A 20,322-nucleotide genomic window follows, 5' to 3' on the forward strand; every position below is an offset into this window, starting at 1 on the left:
GGAACTTTGTAGACGATGCTACCGCGGATTACTATATACATTTTACCGGGTATTCATTAAATCTGATGTACAAGGTTTCACGTAATCTACTGGCTGTTAATATATCTTTTACCGTTGTTCACAGTGGCTGCTATACATTTTTGTACTACAAATGACCTAGGTAAATACATATTGTGACTTCCTATTTGTAGTGAGTTGTGGTTCTGTAATCGGTGAGTAAGAAATGTAAATCGGGCATGTTGTTCTGATAGTGTAGGTTGAGGACAAAGAATTCGCGTGGGCCACACCATGTAAGGATATTTTTTCTTGGGGTACCTGAAAAGAAAACTGGATTAAATGACACAAAAACCTGGAAACGTGACGAAATAGCTCAAGGAACAGGTGCTTGAGACCGGAAACATACGATCTTTATATTGGGAATATTCTGTGTGTCAGCTACGTACTTAGAAAGACCTAACCGCCAGGGACGGAAATGAATGGATTAAAATAGCTAGAACACATTCTACAAACAAGGTCTGGTAACAGATACAGTAGAACGGATATTGAGTTGGAAGCACATTAAGGAATATTTAGTACAAAAATCGAGTTCTCACGAAATCTGTCACAGAACAAAAACTTAAACACAAAGAATAAGTTCTAACTTCAGAAACGGGATGACCTAAAGTTTAGTCTTGAACGTATTTCAAAACACATACTACTGAAGAATCATGACTCAGTAAAAAAGCATTCATGTATTGAGTTCCACAGTATTCAGAGGCTCTTCGATTGATATGACAAGTAGTATTGTAAACACAATAATTAAACTGTGAAACTTGAAGAGACAAGGAGAAAGTTTTACCAAAAAATAATATGTAGTTGTAATGCATAACAAGGCCTTTGTTTTTAGCTAAATACATCCTCATTACACACAAACTTACAGGTACTTTTAGTGCAGACAGAAATGATGAAGAGTTCTTTTTTGTTGGTATTAAAAGATTACATTGTGAACTAGTTGTTCCAAGCGATTCCTAAAATGGTAAGCAATAACAAGAAAGCCGTACGATAGTGATCACCAATCGAAAAGAAGTCCGGAAGCAAAAAGCACAGATGAGATACTACACAACACTAAGACAGAGCGAAAACTATTCTTTTAACAGACGACTAAAATAATGACGTAATACTTTGTTGGATTCATACACCCTGTACATTCAGTCAAACATTGTGATACTAGAAGAAATTAACAGGCAATACGGTTCGCAACCGCAAATATCTATATCAAATTAAAGTCTTGTCGAGGTTCATATAATTCAGATGTAATTTTCATCATGGATACCTGCTACAATCCTACTGGAAACTGATGAATAATTAGTATTCACTTTATCCAACCTTGAGACAACATCACAGTGTGTATTATCGACCGATACAGGGTCAAGTCAATCGGCTTCCAAGTCTCGTGATGACCACGATATTCTTGAATCACCATATTAGAACTCAATGACTCATAGTTTGTAACTCTTATCAATATGAGATAAATCGTGAGTATCGTTTAGTGTCATCCGATGAACATCCGTTTCACTCCACGCATGACTAATTTCATGGCTTCTAACTAGAGGTTCGTAGACGTTCTCATTTGAGCCATCAATAGTTACCACAAAATATTTAGATTTAAAAAGGTTGACAACTTAAACAATCTTAACTAGTTTTTATTATGATAATGGCATTTCTCTCTTGGTGAGAACATTTACCTTGTGTGTGTGTCTGTGTGGTAACGAGAAAACAAAAAGTATACCAAACCAAAATAATCGGATCCCGACTAATATTTATTTAATCATTAGTATTAAAAATGTACAATCTATGGATTGGTAGTAGGAACTAATAAGAAATAAATTGATTTTAGAACGATATCATATCAATAAGTACTTAAAACGGATCCCAATAGTACGAACCCTTATCTATTTTTTGTCTTACTATCTATTCGTGTGAGCTAAGGTGTCTTAAACAGTGAATTTTGTTGATCAAACTACCCTATTTTTGGCCACTAGTTCATTATTTAAAAACCCTCATAAACGTTTTAACTCTGAACAGTCAGGTGATAAAACTCCATTTGTTGAACCTAAAGATCTCGTGACAGTGTCCAGCATGGGTAACAGAGGACGGTTAGGTGTAGGGTTAGTAACCATGCTTAAAACAAGATGTAGGTACATGGAATACTTCCTGCCATTGAAGAATATTTGGAACTCTACAGAACTGTCATTCAAGATCAAAGCCAGAATTTCCAACGTGTCAAAGCGTCAAAACAGAATTATTAAACGGAGCCTAGAAATAGAGGACTACTACAACTTTTCCAAGTAAGGTACATATATTTATAAATAGCCTTCTGCCCACAATACATCAGATCCGTTAGTCAGAGCCCATCAATAATAACCAACTATTTCAGATAACAATCAAACTACCGGTTGAAGAGAAAATGGGGAAAAGATGTTTGAGGTGGGTCGAACACGGATAATGGAAACCTCTCATCAACATCATGAGACAAGCTCTAAACTGAAATCCTCAGCTGAACAGAAAAGCCCATGACAAGGTTGGTTGGAGATCATTGGTACGGCCAAGAGTGGGGAGAGCCCGTTCTTCCACTCCAAATTCTCCAACATGGCCACGCGTATATAGCCTCAGCCAGGGAAGTCCTACTCACTGCATTCTCGTGACATTACTGTTGTTTACGAAATCAAGAGGACAAAAAGTGAATGTCCGGCGCTTTAGCCGGGCCGGTGGACACGGTGAGTCCACCTAGGGGAGTTGGAAAACCCTCATTCCAAACCAATGGTGCACATGGGCTCCAGTATCCTGAAGGAACAAGTGGCATATGAACCTAAGGTTGGTCACCGGCTCCCATGGGACTGCATCTCCTCACGATGCTCCACTGTCTTATGGATCAGACCTTCAGGCCGAAGGCTCCGAGTGTGGCCCGCTAAGAAAACCACCTGCTTCGGTTTGGGCACCCGAGTAGTATCACAGCCTTCACACATATCAAATGAGATTGTGTTGCACATATGTATTTGGTGCCTCCTTGTACCAATATCTATGTGTTAAAATAAATAAATTGGTCGGAAGCATATGTCCCAAGGGCATTACCAGGCTGTGATGATTAGAAGTATTCGAATTAATTTACTAACTAGGAATTCCCGAAATAGTGCAATTTGGGACAGGTACAATTAGATGAGCACAAGTAAACGTACTATATCTGGAATTCGGACAATCAAGTACGAAGGAATCATTGAATGACACGACTCAAAATCGTTTACCGTGTTGTAAGTGCACTCACCCTTTATCGTCCCTGAAATCCTGAGCTTTTGAATTCTCTATAACTTTTTTGTTTCACTAATTTATATTTTCTCGAATGGTATCTTTGATGTCTAATCTTTTCTATCACTATTCATACTATTATTACCTCTAATATTCTGGGATTTACCTCGATAATTTCATCTCTCTGTGCTTATGGGGTATGGCACCTTGAACCCACATACATAACTGTCAGGTTTTACGTTGTGATGACGAAGACCCTCTTTACCCTCGAGTTTTGTCGGCAAAGATAGTAAATCGTTTGCTAAGATTATGAATCTGAATTAACTGAGGTGGTTAAGACATGTATTACTTATCAACAACGAACGCTCGGTTTCCTTGTGTAGGTCTAGATTAGAAGAAAGCGAAGAGTGGACAAACCAAAACATGGTGTCAGTTTATGAAGTCATCAATATTTGGTTTGAGCCGTGTTGGTAAGTTTCAGACTATTTCCTAGGAATGGATGAGGTTATCATATTTATGGGTGGTGACCGACTGACGAGTTCTATGAGGTCAGTCTCTTACAAATTATGCTGCAAAGTAAACATTTCTATTTGATGTGCTAATTAAGATTCTATTTTTATGTTGATAATAAATTGGTAATTGTGGTTTTAAAAACTCAAGCTAGCATCTACTATAAGCAATAATAAATTCCAACTTAAGCAACAATACTTAAAATAAAGTGAATTTATTTGCTTGATACAATGAAAACTAAGTCGACAGAAAGAAAACAACAAAATTAGAAAACTTGTGTCAGTATATATAGTAAAGGTTATTGTTTTCACGTGTAATACATAATCCCACCTAACAATGAGTAATGCTGTTTTTGCCGTAAAATAAAGGCTAAGTGACTATTATATATATCGACAAAAAATGGTCATGATCCACTTAGTAGTATCCTGAGAATTGCAGAGATTATATGAAACTACTATCATTATATAATTTAAGAAAAAACTTGTAAAGTATTTACTTCTACGAAGTTCAATATACAAAAACCGACTAAAATTAGTATAAAAAAAGATCGGATTCTACTCATTTGTTAGATGGTGACTCATTGAGATGAAATGAAACAATTTCGTCCTATTGGAATGCAATTGCTAAGCGTAAACAGTAGGCCATAGAATCATTTGAGTGCAAAGAAGAATCAATATGACAATTTTTAATGTACAGACAGTTGAGATGGTTGGAACATGTGTTATGTATGCCCAACCACCGACTGCACCGACATGCGGTGTTTTATAGTGTAGGTGTAGGTTGGGAGAAATCTAGGGGCGGCCAGACCAAAACATGGCACAAATCCATGAAGCCACTGACAAGTGGACTGAGCCACGTTGGTAGGTGTAAACTACCTGGTTGGGATCCGCGAGATGATAGTAACCGATGTTTAGATACGTTGAGTGACATGGATCAAAATTGTTTGCAATGGCGCAGGTGCATACACTCTTTGTGTTCTCCCAAATTCTAATCTTCTGAATTCTTCATCTCCCTTTCTTTTCTCTCTATCCAAATTTATTTCACTGGATTATACTCATTGAATAACATCTTCAAACCCTAATCTTTCCGACTACTGCTTATACTTTTACTACCTCTAGTACTATGGGATTTGAATCGACAACTGCGTCTCTTTACTAATGTGGTATGGCAACTCGAACTGACGTACGTACGTACGAAGTTCTACGTTGGTGCCGACTGACTGATAGACAAAACCCAATGTACACGAATTAGCCTGGCTACTAATGATACATTACAGACCCTTCTTTATTTAAATAATAGATATGCCTAATCGTCGTTTTGAACATCGAGTACGAGTAACAATGTGGCCGTCAAATATAATAAGAATTCTCTAGTACGGAATTTTGATAACCTATATATAAATACTTTTGAATGCTTAAGCATGTTATTTACTTGATTAAACAAGTTTGCTTTTTACAGGCGAAGTGCAAAACAGGTAGACTCACTTCAAACGAGTTTCCATCTCTGATTTGTTGGTTAATGGAACCATAATCCTGTAAAATGTACACAACAGTACAAGATAATACGATACGCAAAAGCAGAATTTACTAATTTGATAAAAAATCGCTAGCAAGATAAACTGTAACTCGGTTGCCAAATACAGGTTTATTCATCAACTGACCTTGAGTAACGGTCGTGTCAAGAATAGTAATATTACCCGAATGCCCAAGCAGTAGTTGCAATGCAGTTCGAATCTGTGACCCGATGGATGAAAGCTAGGCAGTCTAATCATTAAAACATCACTGCATGGTTAAGAAGGTGACAGTCCGTCCGTCCGTCCGATATTTCGGATCGATATGAGGTGGTCAAAGGACAAATTAAAACCCGACTTTTAAAAAAGCCCCACACACAATAAAAACTGAAGGAACAGATAGCATGTTTATATTTCCAGTCCGTATAATACCATACCCATACGAAATAAACGAGGCTATAATGGTTATCGATTCTCTTACTACGACCCAGATACTCTTATTGCTTAGTAATCTTGGACACTAATTCACTCGACAAGTCCCAAATCAGAACACGGTTGAACAAGAACATAATTTTATCTAAAATAACGAGGTTGGATGGAAGTAAGAATCACAATAAGAAAAATGTTAGTATATTTATATTTTTACATAAGATTTTAGAGTTCTCTCCAACTATTCGCCACCGCTGAGTGGTTAAGAAGTAGCCAATCAACGTGCCCCAACACAATCTCGCACGGAACGTGCTCTAATCCAATCTACATCCCGCTAATAATAATTCACAGGCATCATGAACTATTGGTACTAAATGATAACCATAGATCATTAAATATGCAATATATTTAACAATTCGTAGGTAAGTCAACATCTTAGTCCCTATGACAAAAATAATAACATCGAAACCATATATGTTAACCAACATAAAATTACAGTGGTATGTATGTGTTCACCCACCCTTGATTGCAAATCATGATTGCTCCTCCCTATGTACGTGTCCTGCACATACATGTAAATTGATAAACGGAGAGTTAAATTAGCCATCAACCGGACATTTTATGCAGCCCAATTCGTCATTATTGAAAAGACAAGGTGCATGTTTCATCAAAAGCCCAAATAGCACGTAAGCGATTGTGTCACATTCCATGGATGGATAGACACAAAGACTGTTTTCATTGAAGTCTTGCTACATATAACTTCAATGAATACAGTCTTTGTGTCTATCCATCCATGGAATGTGACACAATCGCTTACGTGCTATTTGGGCTTTTGATGAAACATGCACCTTGTCTTTTCAATAATGACGAATTGGGCTGCATAAAATGTCCGGTTGATGGCTAATTTAACTCTCCGTTTATCAATTTACATGTATGTGCAGGACACGTACATAGGGAGGAGCAATCATGATTTGCAATCAAGGGTGGGTGAAAACATGCCAAAATGGTTGCAGGAACAAATGAATTCCAATGGTCACAGGATAGACAGATATCATCCTCCATTACGAAACATTTGATTGAGACTGGTCATAAGGTTGACATCAAGTCAGCATTTGTAGTGTTGTACAAAAGCCTTCAAGGACGTATGCTAAGGTTTATTGAAGCCTTAGCTATACGAAAACTGAAACCCCTTTCATGCGTTCGAAAAATATTTGTCCTTACCCTTAACCTACCTTGATAATACTGATTTATTATCCAGAGTGGTTATCACATTTTTGTGTATTTTATTATTTTTTTGTTACGGCTTACCTTTAACCTGTCTAGTTGACCTCATAATTTTCACATAAAAATGTCATAACAAGTATATATGTGATCAGATTGTTCGAAATGTATTGCGCAAATATATCACATAATTCTGATAAGCTTCGTCTTCTCATTGCATTATCGAAATGCTCGAATTGACAATCCAAAACACTTAATATAGTTCAAATAATTTTGATAATTATTGTCATGATCTTATGCGAAAACTTTACTCATAATGATATGATGCGAAGTTCTACGTTGTTGCCGACTGACTGACTGATTTACTACATATAACCATTAACTCTATCGAAGTATAGGGCAAATATGTTTGCAAAACCACAGCCTAAATAAAACCAAATCATTTAATTTCCTGTTTAAATTGATTCGACGTTGATCAAGTAGGGTGGTGTCCTTAATATAAACGTGATTATGTGTACAAATTTACTCTATGTAATGATTCAATAAATACGTAAGTGATTAGATCCATATTTGACTATTTCCATATATTTTTCTAGGTAATTTTGATTCCATTATACATTAAAAATTTAATTGACGGTAGCCAAACTGATGGGGTTTCAAGTTTGCACTGACTGAATTAGCCTGGATATGATGTTTTACATATCGAATTATTTGAACACATAAATATTGGTACAAAGAGACACCGTATACATATGTGCAACACAAGTCACTTCATTTGTGTGTGGGCTGTGATAATGCCCGGGTACCCAGACTGAAGCAGGTGGTTTTCTCAGGGGAATATACCCGGAGCCATCGATCCAAAGGTCTGATCAACAAGGCAACGGAACAACGTTAGGATAGGTAGTTTAATGGTAACCGGCGAACAACAATGAGTCATCCGGTGTCTCAGAATCCTGGAGCCCCGACGCACCACTGGTTTGGAATCAAAGTTTTCCAACTCCCATAGGTGGATCCTCCATATCTACCAACCCAGTAAAAGCGCCGGATATTCGCTTTTCTTCCTCTGAATTTCGTAAACAACACCCCTGCCGCGAGAAGGATTTCCCTGACAATGGCTGTATACGCGTGGCCATGCGAGAGCATTTCAAGAGGGAGAGCGGACTTTCCCCACTCTCGGCCGTACCAGGCCGTCTAGGGGCTAAATATCAAACCATCTCTTAAAACTAGTAACACTGATTGACGTACAATCAAATTGGGAAACTGTTAAGGAGTTAGTCAATAGGAAACCCTGGACCCGGGTTTCGTGCTACTTGGCACTCGTCAGCAAGGTGTACCTGTAATCTTGAGGGAACTGGTGCTCCCTGGCGGATTCGATCTCGTGTCACCCAGCTTCACAGTCAGAGACGTTACCACTGAGCTATCCGAGCCGTGACTAACCTCCTGTAGGACTGAGATGTAATCACAATTGATTGATCACTGGGTGGTGATCAATGTCATGCTTGTCTAGTCCTTATTAGTGCAGATCGAATGCTATCGATCATGTTGCAATGTGGCCACCAGTCTAGGTGACTCGACACTGCGGGCACTATGTATTGAGATTTAGATAGTAGTTGAAGGTAGTCAACAGGAAACCTTCACAGGATGAATGGAGTAACTGTTTAAATGACTCAGCTTTCAATAAGGCTTGAAACGCCACTCTACTCTGAGTTTAAGGAGCAAGGTATTATTATCGTTAGCTCTCAAAGTCTGTTGCCTCCCGATAAGAATAATGAGTGGTAATTTTTTGGGATCTATTTATGGACCAATACTGTGAGTATAATTGTTAAATAACTTAACTTTTCATATTCATGTCTCTCTTATCATAAGCTTTATTTTAACATATGAACTGTTATTATACGATTTTCCATTCTTGAATTATTCCCTGTCTATTAATCTATACCTCCCACATTCACAGCCACATTTGGCCAAATCTTGTACAACTGTTGTTTTCTATTTTATGATACGATGTGGTCTGCTTGATTGGTATATAAACAGAGTATGTTTGAAATACATGATTCATATCGCAGAGGCTTAGACTTGTGTTCTGGACTTAACTGGCTGGGCTAGGCGGGAAGCAGGACCAATCAGAACTCTAGGTTGCTCGCACGTGTTTTACACGCCTTAGTCCGATCGGTAATTCGCTGCTTCTGATTGGCGGCTTTGGGCTATAACACAGACATACACGCGGCTTGCCACAAACCCGACTAAATAGATCTAAAATTAGTAAAAGGATTACATTCACTATAAAATGCTCTTCATGATTAGTGAAACACTATTAGGAACATTTTAATACACAATGAAAAAAACATTTGTAACTTTCTATTATCACTTTAAACGGTTAAGTGCAAGTTACTGTACATTGGAAGTTCAAAAATTTTTTTTAAAAAAAGACATTTTTCAAATATATTTAAAGTGCTTAAACATACACTTGCGTTATGCTGGACAGGAAGTTGAACTTCAACACATTCAGGATCTAAATATAAAAGAATATATGTATGATATGACTCCGATTAATATTTGGATATTGTGGATCATAGCACCGAGTACACGAGTTTATACTTGGTAAATTTGTACGATAGTGAAAGTATATGTAATTAACCACTGAGCATAGGCAAATAGGCACTCAACTTACAAATAAACGAACAAAATCTCGAACTATTTTTCTAGTCGATAGGGAATGAACAAGTGATATGGCCTACACAAACCGTAAACACTGTTTTTATCGATTACCGATGACATGAAATTGAGAAACAAAAATTAACTGGTCTTCTTTGAGATAACACTGAGACCTAACTGGGAATTAGATTACACGTCAATGAATATAATACCTGAACGGCAATATAAACAAAGTTGATCAGAATCAGGGCTACTGTATAGTGTTGTGTAATTTAAAGCATTAGCCTCACGTGAATAACACAGTTATCTTACATGACTAACTTAATAGCAGTTAGCGTAACTCACATGCTAACCTACCAATTCTATACTTATTTTCCTTGTCCTAATTCCGCTACAAAGACGGTCTATTGGTTTAAAGACTGTCATTTTGAGGTGTATTAACAAGCCAGTATTTGAAGACGATATGAGTAACGTGGAATAAAATTTACACAACGATTCATGAACACTATTTAAGAACTCGTACTTTTTCTTGCATCCTGTTAAGAACTGTGATCACCTGAGCAGATGGAGTACTAAGTGATTTCTTACATCGTTTATTGTGAGTCCCTAAATCCAGTGATTCAAACTTCATTGGGATAAACAATAGAATGCATACGTTGTTAACCGATTAAAACGGATGCTTGGAGTTAATTTCTCAAAGTTAGTGGAGTCATCAGTCGCCGGTGATAAGCAAGGTTTTTCCTATCTACCATATCCACAATTCAAAAATATAAAGATTGTGATATTCTAATTCACTTCGCTATTATCCAGACTCGCAAATCGTATCATCAAAATTAGAATAAATCAAACCGATCTGGTGATTGTTTACAGTTCATCTATTTAGATAACAGTATCCTAAAAAGTAATTTGCTACGAAGCTAGTACCAATTTATGTCAAACCGAATTTCAAGAAAAACAAGAGCTTTACAAAAACACGATTATGTAACTCATACCTTGAACCCCACTAGATTTTAAAAAATGTATAATACGAAAACAAAACAAAAACCTATGTAAATGATAAAAAGCGACCAAGAGTAAGAATACTGATGAATTCAATATGATGATCATTCAGTTTAGCATCCGGATAAATTTCGACAAATTCAGTTACTAATGTTGTGGTCAGGATGGAAGCAAAGCATACAAACGATCTTAAATCACTTTTTTAGCCAACGACAACACAATGTTTGGTTACGAATTGATTTATGATTAAAAAGGTAATATGATTATAATAGATTCAGCAACAAGAATAAATATTTATATAGGAATCACTAAGATTTTTACTCCGAACTGATATCAATCATAATCCAAGAATAAATTCCGCTAAGTTAATATTTAAATGCAAATAGTAATTACTGAAAAGGAAATCTATACATCAACAGTAGCATTCCTCCGTCAAGTGTATTTTACTGCAGTCGCAGGTCAAACTTTGTCTTTTTGAATTGTGGACGCATAGCGTTGTTGGGTTAACTCAATCCGATCAATTTGCATTTACTGAGTTAACCCTTTCCACCACTATTGTGTCGATATTTCCGAAGTGCGTAGCGAGTTTTCAACAATAAAACACATCACACAAAGGCTCAAATCGAGTGTTAAAAAACAAAGTAAACTTACACGGTACAAGAAACAGATAAATTGGTACGCTGAGAAGTCCAATTATTAATCCTGGAATAACAAATGACCATCCCCAAGCTATTTCTACAAAGGCACCAGCAACTAAGGAGCCCAAAATGTTTCCAATGCTAGAATGCGCTGTCCAAACTCCCATAAAAAATCCTCTCCTGAAAATTAAGGTAAAAATAAATGGAAGTTATACTGTAGTGAATAGAACACGGGTGGGGACAATCGGATGTATTTAACACAAAATTACAGGACTTGTTAATAAAATCTAGCAATCATAAAGTAAATACCTAATTTGCAAAATGTCCGCCAATTGTCTCAAAATGACTCCGACTTCATTGTTCTTGCATTTGCATACAAATTGCATCCTGTTTCCATTCTTCACTGTTCGATCCTCTTGTCTCTCTGCTGCCAGACCTTCCATTCACAACCAACATCATATAAGTAGCACACACCACGATACTACTAACTTCCATAATCTCAGATAGAAATACCCTAGGATCTAGCATAAAAGCATATCAGTTCGTTTCCGACACTAAGCACCAATCAATCGACAAGCATGAAGAAAGTGTTGCCCGAAATAATAATAATAACAATAATAATGGTAATAATAACAATAATGGTAGCAGTAATAATGATGATAGTAACAACAATAATAATAGTAGTAACAATAACGGTAATAATAATAGTAATGACGATAATAATAATAAAAATAGTAATAGTAGCAACAGTAATAGCAATAATAGCAGTAGTAGTGTTAGCGGGACATAGATTAGATTAAAGCATGCTCAATACATGATTGTTTTGATGCACGCTGATTGGCTAATTCTTAACCAATCAGCACTAGTCGATAGTTGGAGAATACTCTGGAATCTTCTTATGTAAAAACTATAAATATACTGACGTTTTCCCTATTGCGCTTCTGACTTGCTTCTTGCTTCCATCTAACCTTGTTATTTGGAATATAATCTCCTTCCTGTTCAACCGTGTTCTGATTTGGGGACTTGTCGAGTGAATCGGTGTCCAAGAATACTAAGCAATAGGAATAGCTGGGTCACAACCGTAAGAAGAAAGAGATTATAACAAGTAGTAATAATGATAATCATAATAATAAATAACCCAAATAAAAAAGGCTAAGACTAAATACTACATCTATGATCTAAACCAATAAAAAATAGATGGGTCTGAACTATTTAGGTTACTTACGCATCTCGATAATGCAATGAGAAGACGTAGTTTATCATAATTCTGATAAACTACGTCTTCTCATTGCATTATCGAAATTTATCAAAGGGACTAATTTTTTTAAATTACTTATGCATCGTTTCATATAATATCTCTAACTAATAATTTTGTTGTCACCAATCAAGAAGCTTATACAACCCCTGAATGGTACACACCAAGGGGTGATGACCAAATAGAATGATGATAGCAAGTCTTCGTTTTCCCAAGGTTAGACATTTCCCAATACATTACTGTACCGGCTAACATAACACGCTTAATTAAAGCATTCATCACACGTTTCTCTTATTCCTACCGATTAACTGAATGAAGAATAAAGTCTAATTTGAGGATCCCAATCTATGTGACTATCAAAAAGTGATGTTAATATATTTTAACAATAATAGATTGCATAGTAATCGTACATAGCAATAGTTATGGTGGAGTTTTGTTCTCTAAGCTGGATGGTTTGGTCGTGGAGCTTTCATCGTTCTTCTGAACGACATCATCAGCACAAACTTCAGATAGAAGTCTGGAGTTTGTGCTGATGATGTCATTCAGAAGAACGATGAAAGCTCCACGACCAAACCATCCAGCTTAGAGAACAAAACTTTACCAAAATCATCCACCTGAGCTACAAATCTTCTCCACCATCTCAAAATAGCATTAGTTACCTTATAATAAATACTGTTGTTATGCTAATAATAATGCGGTTCAAATAAGAAGTAAAGTTTTACAAACTCAACTTCAAGCCACATTGCTGTCGAAAACGAAGTAGGTAGAGCAAGGGTTGAACCTATGACCTACTGTTTGAAAACCCCATACTTTATAACATAAAGTCACCACTACCTCACTTATTTCAGTAAAAGGGATTATAATCCCTCAGAGAGTGAATAAACCTGTATCCTGAAATAAAAGTAGACAGCTGTTTAATTATAGCTTTTTTATTGTATCCTGCGATGATAAACAGCTGAACGTAGAATGAAGTAACAATAATAATCTGAATAGCTAAAAGAAAACACTGGTTGTTTTATGTGTTGGATTTGGAAATCCATTTCGGTATGGATTCATGTCTGTGGCTTCGAGTTCCACTCTAAGTGTGAGGGGCAACAATACTAACCGATTCCCCAGACCCAAGTAAGTGCAGCTGGGTTTGGACGAATACCTTGGCTACAGTTGAATGCCTTAACCGTTGTTCCAATTTACAATGATAAATATACCCTGTAAAAGGATCATTTTAAATATGTGATGTGCAGTAATGAAAGTAAGACAGGAATGACCATTGACAATGGACTAAGACACTAATTACTGAATATGATTGCCTTCATATTACTGGTTTCTACATTGGACTCATCAAGTGACTGCTTGTAATTACGTTGAATAAGGTATTGTCTGGTGTATTAACCGGGTTTTCTATTATAATCGTGAATCAGGTATTTGGTATAAGGTGGTCAAGTTTGTGTATATATAGTATTATTATTACTATTTGAAAACAAATATTGGTACAAAAAGGGATCAAAATAAACATGAACCACATAATACGAAAATAAGATTGTGAAGGGATAAAGAAAGGAAGGTGAGCGTAATAAATAAGTGGATGGAAGTGAAAAAAAAATAATACCAATGAGAGCAGCTTAGTTAAGAAAAATACAACCAGAAGGGATTCTTTCAGTCAAATAAGTTTCTCTTACATATATAAAGAAAGTTATAGCAGAAACGCCACTGACTTCTATTCCGAGCCATATCCGGAAACATCCCAAACCAGTGTCGCATTATCTCCAGGACCGCAACTAGAGCCGTGAAAGACCAAAGATGCTAGTCCCGTACAGCTTTCCTTTATACCACGACACTGTCATACACGGAACACTCTTCCGCCTTTTCCAAACATTTCCAGTGACGGCAAATAATCCACGATGTGGAATTCTCTGGGATGATAATCGTAGTGCACGTTCAAGCCACCGAAGTCGATCTTTCAAGATGGTGATACTAATTGAGTTGTCGTCACCGTGAACGAACACACGTCGCCGAACTTCCGCATAACTAACATGGTATTACCACTGAATGTCAGAAATCCTTTAGAGATAGTAATTATCAAACACAGAGTTCCTTAACATCCTCAACCCGGACAGGCACGTTTTCCTCAAGATGTTAATAAATCTCTTAAGCACACCCTTCTTGGAAAGACAATCCCAGAGGACAGTTCAGTCCAACGAATCGAAAGCGGCCTTGATATCAAGAAAAACCGGAATTGTTGGCCTGCAATAAGTATGGCAGTGTTCTAAAATTTGGCGGAGAGTGAAGATATGATCAACACATTCTCGATCAGGACAAAAACCACCATGCTGTTTGTGAATTAACCTTACATTGGTTTTGAATGATCTACAAAGTATGACGGAAGCTAATAAATAAGAGTCCAAAATCGAAAGTAGACTTATCCCCCACTAGTTGTTGCATAGTTGAAGTAAACCTTTTTTTAAAGATATGGACGACAGTTGTCCCATTCCAGAATTTTGGGACATATTCTGGTTCCAAAACCTTTGCAAATAACCCAGTTTCTTAACCAGAAGTTCGCCATCATCCTTAAAAATGGTCGGACGTAAATCATCTGAGTCTGGCAATTCATAGTGCTTCCAGGACTTGAAGTTACGTGTGGACTTCCGCCTCCTTAGGTGAATTAGTTTAGACTGGCCAGAAAGGAAAGAACAGTTTGGTTGATGTCTCCTGGGCAGCAGACCACCTGGACTGTTTCTCGAATAACTTTGTCCATCATCCAAGACGTTAGATGTTATTGATTAGCGTACTATCAGCTTCACAAACTGTTTCACTCACACTAGACTTCTTGAGTTCAGTGGCTCGGGTGAGTTGAAAGAGCTTCCGGCAGTTGCCAGATGCAGCTGCTGCTTCCAACTCGATAACACACTCCGACCACTAGGCTCCTAGGTCCTTAAGCACATTTTCCACAATTTAATTACGTAAGGAATTACGTTTATCATTAAACTAGAGGTTAGCCGTAGGCCGACGTGCCTCAAGCTGTAAGGAGCCTGTAAAAACCCAGTGCCTAAAACCGGGACGCTTCGTGAAGCCACAAGCAACTTTATCCGTCACTGTCATGACGTCATGTGCTCATCTATGCTTTACGATATGTTGATAACAAGTCTCGAACCTAGCTCGCCTTAACATTCGGGTACAGAAAATGTGTTTATACAAATTCTATGAATTTACAGGCCACTGAAACGTAAAATAAGACTGGAGAAAAGAGGTTATGATCAGAGTCCAGATAAGTGCGTTTAAGAGAGCAGCAGTCCGATATACAACCACAACATCAAGAACTAGTCGCGATATAATCAATCTGAGTCCAGGCTCGAGTTGAGGAGAAATTACGTCACGCAACATGACGGAGATGATTGTGTCGATTGTTAGTGCCAACCAGAAACAGGTTGTAGTCTCCACAAAGCTGCAGGAGACGGTCGCTGCTATTTGACCTGTGACCAACAAGTCCCTACTGGCCATCTAGAGGGCTCTACTCTGTGCCTAAACACCCTATCTGGATATTTGAATTTCCAGTTAATAATACAGTACCTGTCGAACGAGCTTCCTTGAGTAGACCATTTAACTGGTGATAGAACTGATCCTTGATTGTATTTGGGTTGCAATCTGTCGGGGTGTAGGCAAACATTACGAAAGACATCGTTCTTCCCATTTTGATCTAATAACAGATAATCGACTGTTAATAGGGATCCAATCTATTAGTGCTGCATCTGCTCTGGAGCGTAGTGTGACACAAAGGCCAGCAAAACCGGACGAAGATCCCACAGTCTCCAGAAAAACGTATACAAAACAAGTCTCTTGATTTATGAAATGGAGATCAAATGTGTAGTATTTCACTAGAATCTTGAATACAGGTTTCTGATAGACAACCGACGTCGGTGATAAGATATTTAAAGACAGATTCAACCCCATATCTATTATCCGACATGCGTTAGTGTAGAAAACTAGTCTGAAAAGTACGCATAGTTTAAGAAAGAATGGTTGAGAAGTTGTAATCGGTGGCAGCATTCAACTTATGACCAGTGAGTGACTTGAGACCATTCAGACAAGACAGAATTTTCACCACAAGTGAGCTATTGCGTGAGTTGGAAAATAAAAGTAAACATAGAATGGGGACAGTAAGGAATAGAAGGATAAGGGAGTATACAATGATTTTGTATGTCATTAAGTACTTACGATAATTGTTTAAGAAGGTAAAGAAAGTCGCTCCCCGAGCCCTTGACCTAGAGGTCTAATCCACAATGCAGTGAAACTGAGTCAGATGCGATCTTATGGTAATCACTAGTCAAGAATAAGTTCATCCACCACTCGACCTCCCAGGATCCTGAAGCCTGTGTACACCTCTGACTTGGAATCAGGTTTTGCAAACTTCTTTAGGTGGATCCGCCGTACCCACCAAATCGGTTTAGCCTCCAGATATTCACTTTCTGTCCTCTCACTTCCGTAAACAACGCCACCGCGGCGAGAAAGCAGTGAGTAGAAATTTCCCGGCAGTGGCTTTATTTGTGTGGTTATATGAGAGAATTTTGAGAGGGAGAGCGAACTCTCTCCACTCTTAGCCGTACCTGGGGATTTGGGGGCAAACATCAATTCAGCATCTAGTCTAATGGTAGCATAATATCGGTCACCAGTCTCATTATCGTACAGTAGAAATGTATCATAGAGGGGAAGAAATATTTCTATTTGACCGTTATATCATTCTGTATTCAGGAGAACCAGACACTATTCAAGCTCTTTACAACCTGAACAGCACAGCTCAATCCGGTGGCGTAATCATACAGGTATCAAAAACCTTGGTGGACCAATTCGAAAAGTATATGTGTTTTCTAAATATAGAAACGTAGACGTCAAGGCATAATATTAGTACATTTCTGTGATGCAGGACTGTAGAAAAGAAAAAAAAATGGTAAAGCTGCTTACTTATTTTTACCAAACCAATTCCCCATACAAGCTACAACTGCCGGCCAACCGGATGCTTGAACTATTCCAGCAACACCCTAAAAAATATCAGCGTACAATATTGCAAAGATTGGAAAACATTATGTTGTTCATAATTAAGAAATTATGGGAACTTGAAAGTTTCAATTTCAACATCGCTTTTTAAATAATAAATGGCGAATGTTATGTAGATAAGAATCCACACTTTTCAAGAAGACTTAAAATTAGTCTCCGAAGGAAGTGAACATAGAGGAAGATTAATCAAATGATGCATTGATGTTACAAACAAGCTATTAATCTTATCTTTGTTCTTATAAGAATATGTAGCAACAACAGTGAATTATTGTAGAATTTTGAATTTAGTAATAGGATATTTCAATATGACCATGAACCTTTATAAAGTTTATTTATGTTAGAGCTTGGTTTCTGTTATGATGGATAGATAATTGACAGGTATTTGAATTATTAGATATTCAATGAACTTTGGATACCTGGACCTAGCAACAAGCCATATATATATCAAAAGACTTGGATAAAATGTCACTATAAGTCGTGTGCGTCGTATTTTATTGAGAAAACGGGCTTAATGGTAATAATCAAAGACCAGAAGAATGTATTGTAAACGTTAGATTGTAAAATCACACCACGGCACTCAGTATTTGAACATACTAAAGAGGAATCTCTGTACTCATGTAATTTATGGAGTAGACGTGTACGTATAGTTAATATACGTGTAAACTTGGTAGTGTGAAAGCATTAAGCCCAACGCTAATTCACCGGAAATTAATGATCTACAAATATGAAATCCTCTAATCGCCTATAGTATCTAATCATGTTGCTTCCGCGTTCATATTCTGTATATAGGCATATCATATTACTGAATGGAAACCCAGTTTATCTGGTTGGTAACCTTGCCTTTAAAACCATTTTATACAGAGATTCAGACAGATAATCAAGTCTAGTGAGAAACTGATTTGCAGACACATAGTATCACTAGATCCCATATATCTCTGTGTGTTAAATTCATTTTAACGAATCCAGACACGTTCATTATCATCACACAGCGAACCGAAGCAAGTGAGAATTACGAATCAGAAGAATTTCCGCGTAAATATTTTCTTGACGTTTTATCACCCACCCGCCTGTAGCTCCTATAGGGTTGCTGCCGGTCCCAAGCCCGGGTAAAGGAGGAGGGTTGGGCATGGGGTTAGCGTCCCCATCCCGTAGAAAACTAACTCGCTAAAAAAACGCTTACCAGAAAAAATAATCCAAACCATTTTAACTCTGCCCTGGGAGTTAGAAGGTCTTCATTTACAAGAATTATGACGCTTCATGGTGAAAGCCGAGTTCCTTCGGAAGCCACGAGGCCGATGCCCCTTCTAACAACCAGAGCAAAAATTTTTATAGGTACATGGAACGTTCGAACAATGTGGGAAACCGGGAAGACCAGTCAAATATCAATGGAAATGAGGAGATACAACTTAGCAGTACTGGGAATCAGCGAAACCCACTGGACCCAAGCTGGACAGAAAAGGCTAGCTACGGGAGAGATGCTGCTATACTCCGGTCACGAAGAGGACAATGCTCCACACACTCAGGGAGTCGCTCTTATGCTGTCCAAAGTAGCACGAAATGCACTTGTAGGATGGGAATCTCACGGATCCAGAATCATCAAAGCATCATTCAAAACAAAGAAGGAGGGGATCTTAATGAATATTATCCAGTGTTATGCACCCACCAATGATAGCAACGACGACATTAAAGATCAATTCTACGAGCGGATGCAATCAATCATAGAGCATTGCCTACGAAAGAACCTCACCATTCTGATGGGAGATATAAACGTCAAAGTCGGAATAGACAACACTGGATATGAAGATATTATGGGACGACATGGACTGGGAGAAAGAAACGAAAATGGAGAAAGATTTGCAAATATATGTGCATTCAACAAATTGGTCATAGGAGGCACAATATTTCCACACAAGCGTATACACAAGGCTACATGGATCTCACCGGACCACACTACAGAGAACCAAATAGATCATATTTGCATCAACAAAAATTCCGAAGGACAATGGAAGATGTGAGAACCAGGAGAGGTGCTGACGTAGCTTCAGATCACCACCTAGTTGTAGCCAATTTAAAACTGAAGCTAAAAAGAACTGGACAAGTGGACAAACAGCAATACAAAGGTTCAATACAGCGTTCCTTCGAGATACTGACAAACTCAATGAATTCAAGATAGCTCTCAACAACAGGTTCCAAGCCTTACAAGATCTACTGAAAGAAGAAACTACTATGGAAGACAACTGGAAAGGCATCAAGGAAGCATTAACTTCAACGTGTCAAGAGGTTCTCGGTCTAAAGAAATACCATCATAAGGAATGGATCTCTACAGAAACACTGGACAAGATCAAAGAAAGGAAGAACAAGAAGGCAGCAATAAACAACAGCCGAACACGAGCAGAGAAAGTCCAAGCACAAGCTGAATACATAGAAGCAAACAAACAAGTGAAGAGGAGCATTAGAGCCGACAAGAAGAAATACGTGGAAGAACTAGCAACGACGGCAGAAAAAGCTGCTAGAGAAGGAAATATGAAACAGCTTCACAATACAACGAAGAAACTAGCAGGGAAATACAGTAAACCAGAGAGGCCGGTCAAAGACAAAGAAGGCAGGAAAATCACCGAAATTCAACAACAGAGTAACAGATGGGTAGAATACTTCGAGGAACTCCTGAATAGGCCGGCTCCAATGAATCCACCGGACATCGAAGCAGCACACATAGATCTTCCTATAGATGTCAATCCACCAACTACGGAAGAAATTAGAATGGCCGTCAGACAAAT

General features: G+C 37.8%; 1 protein-coding gene across 2 annotated transcripts in view; it reads right to left on the reverse strand.

The window, feature by feature from the left end:
* Positions 1–20,322, reverse strand: part of MS3_00009574 (uncharacterized protein) — a 49,450-nt gene that overhangs the window by 13,143 nt on the left and 15,985 nt on the right. For both annotated transcript variants that reach the window (XM_051217953.1, XM_051217952.1), the window contains exons 5-9: positions 17,453–17,529; positions 11,258–11,424; positions 9,418–9,464; positions 5,277–5,324; positions 918–1,007 (exon numbers count right to left, since the gene is read on the reverse strand). In XM_051217953.1, the coding sequence (XP_051064387.1) occupies positions 918–1,007; positions 5,277–5,324; positions 9,418–9,464; positions 11,258–11,424; positions 17,453–17,529 (429 nt within the window). The remainder of the gene's footprint in view (positions 1–917; positions 1,008–5,276; positions 5,325–9,417; positions 9,465–11,257; positions 11,425–17,452; positions 17,530–20,322) is intronic.

This window comes from Schistosoma haematobium, chromosome 7, assembly GCF_000699445.3.
Source record: "Schistosoma haematobium chromosome 7, whole genome shotgun sequence".
In the NCBI taxonomy this organism is placed as follows: domain Eukaryota; kingdom Metazoa; phylum Platyhelminthes; class Trematoda; order Strigeidida; family Schistosomatidae; genus Schistosoma; species Schistosoma haematobium.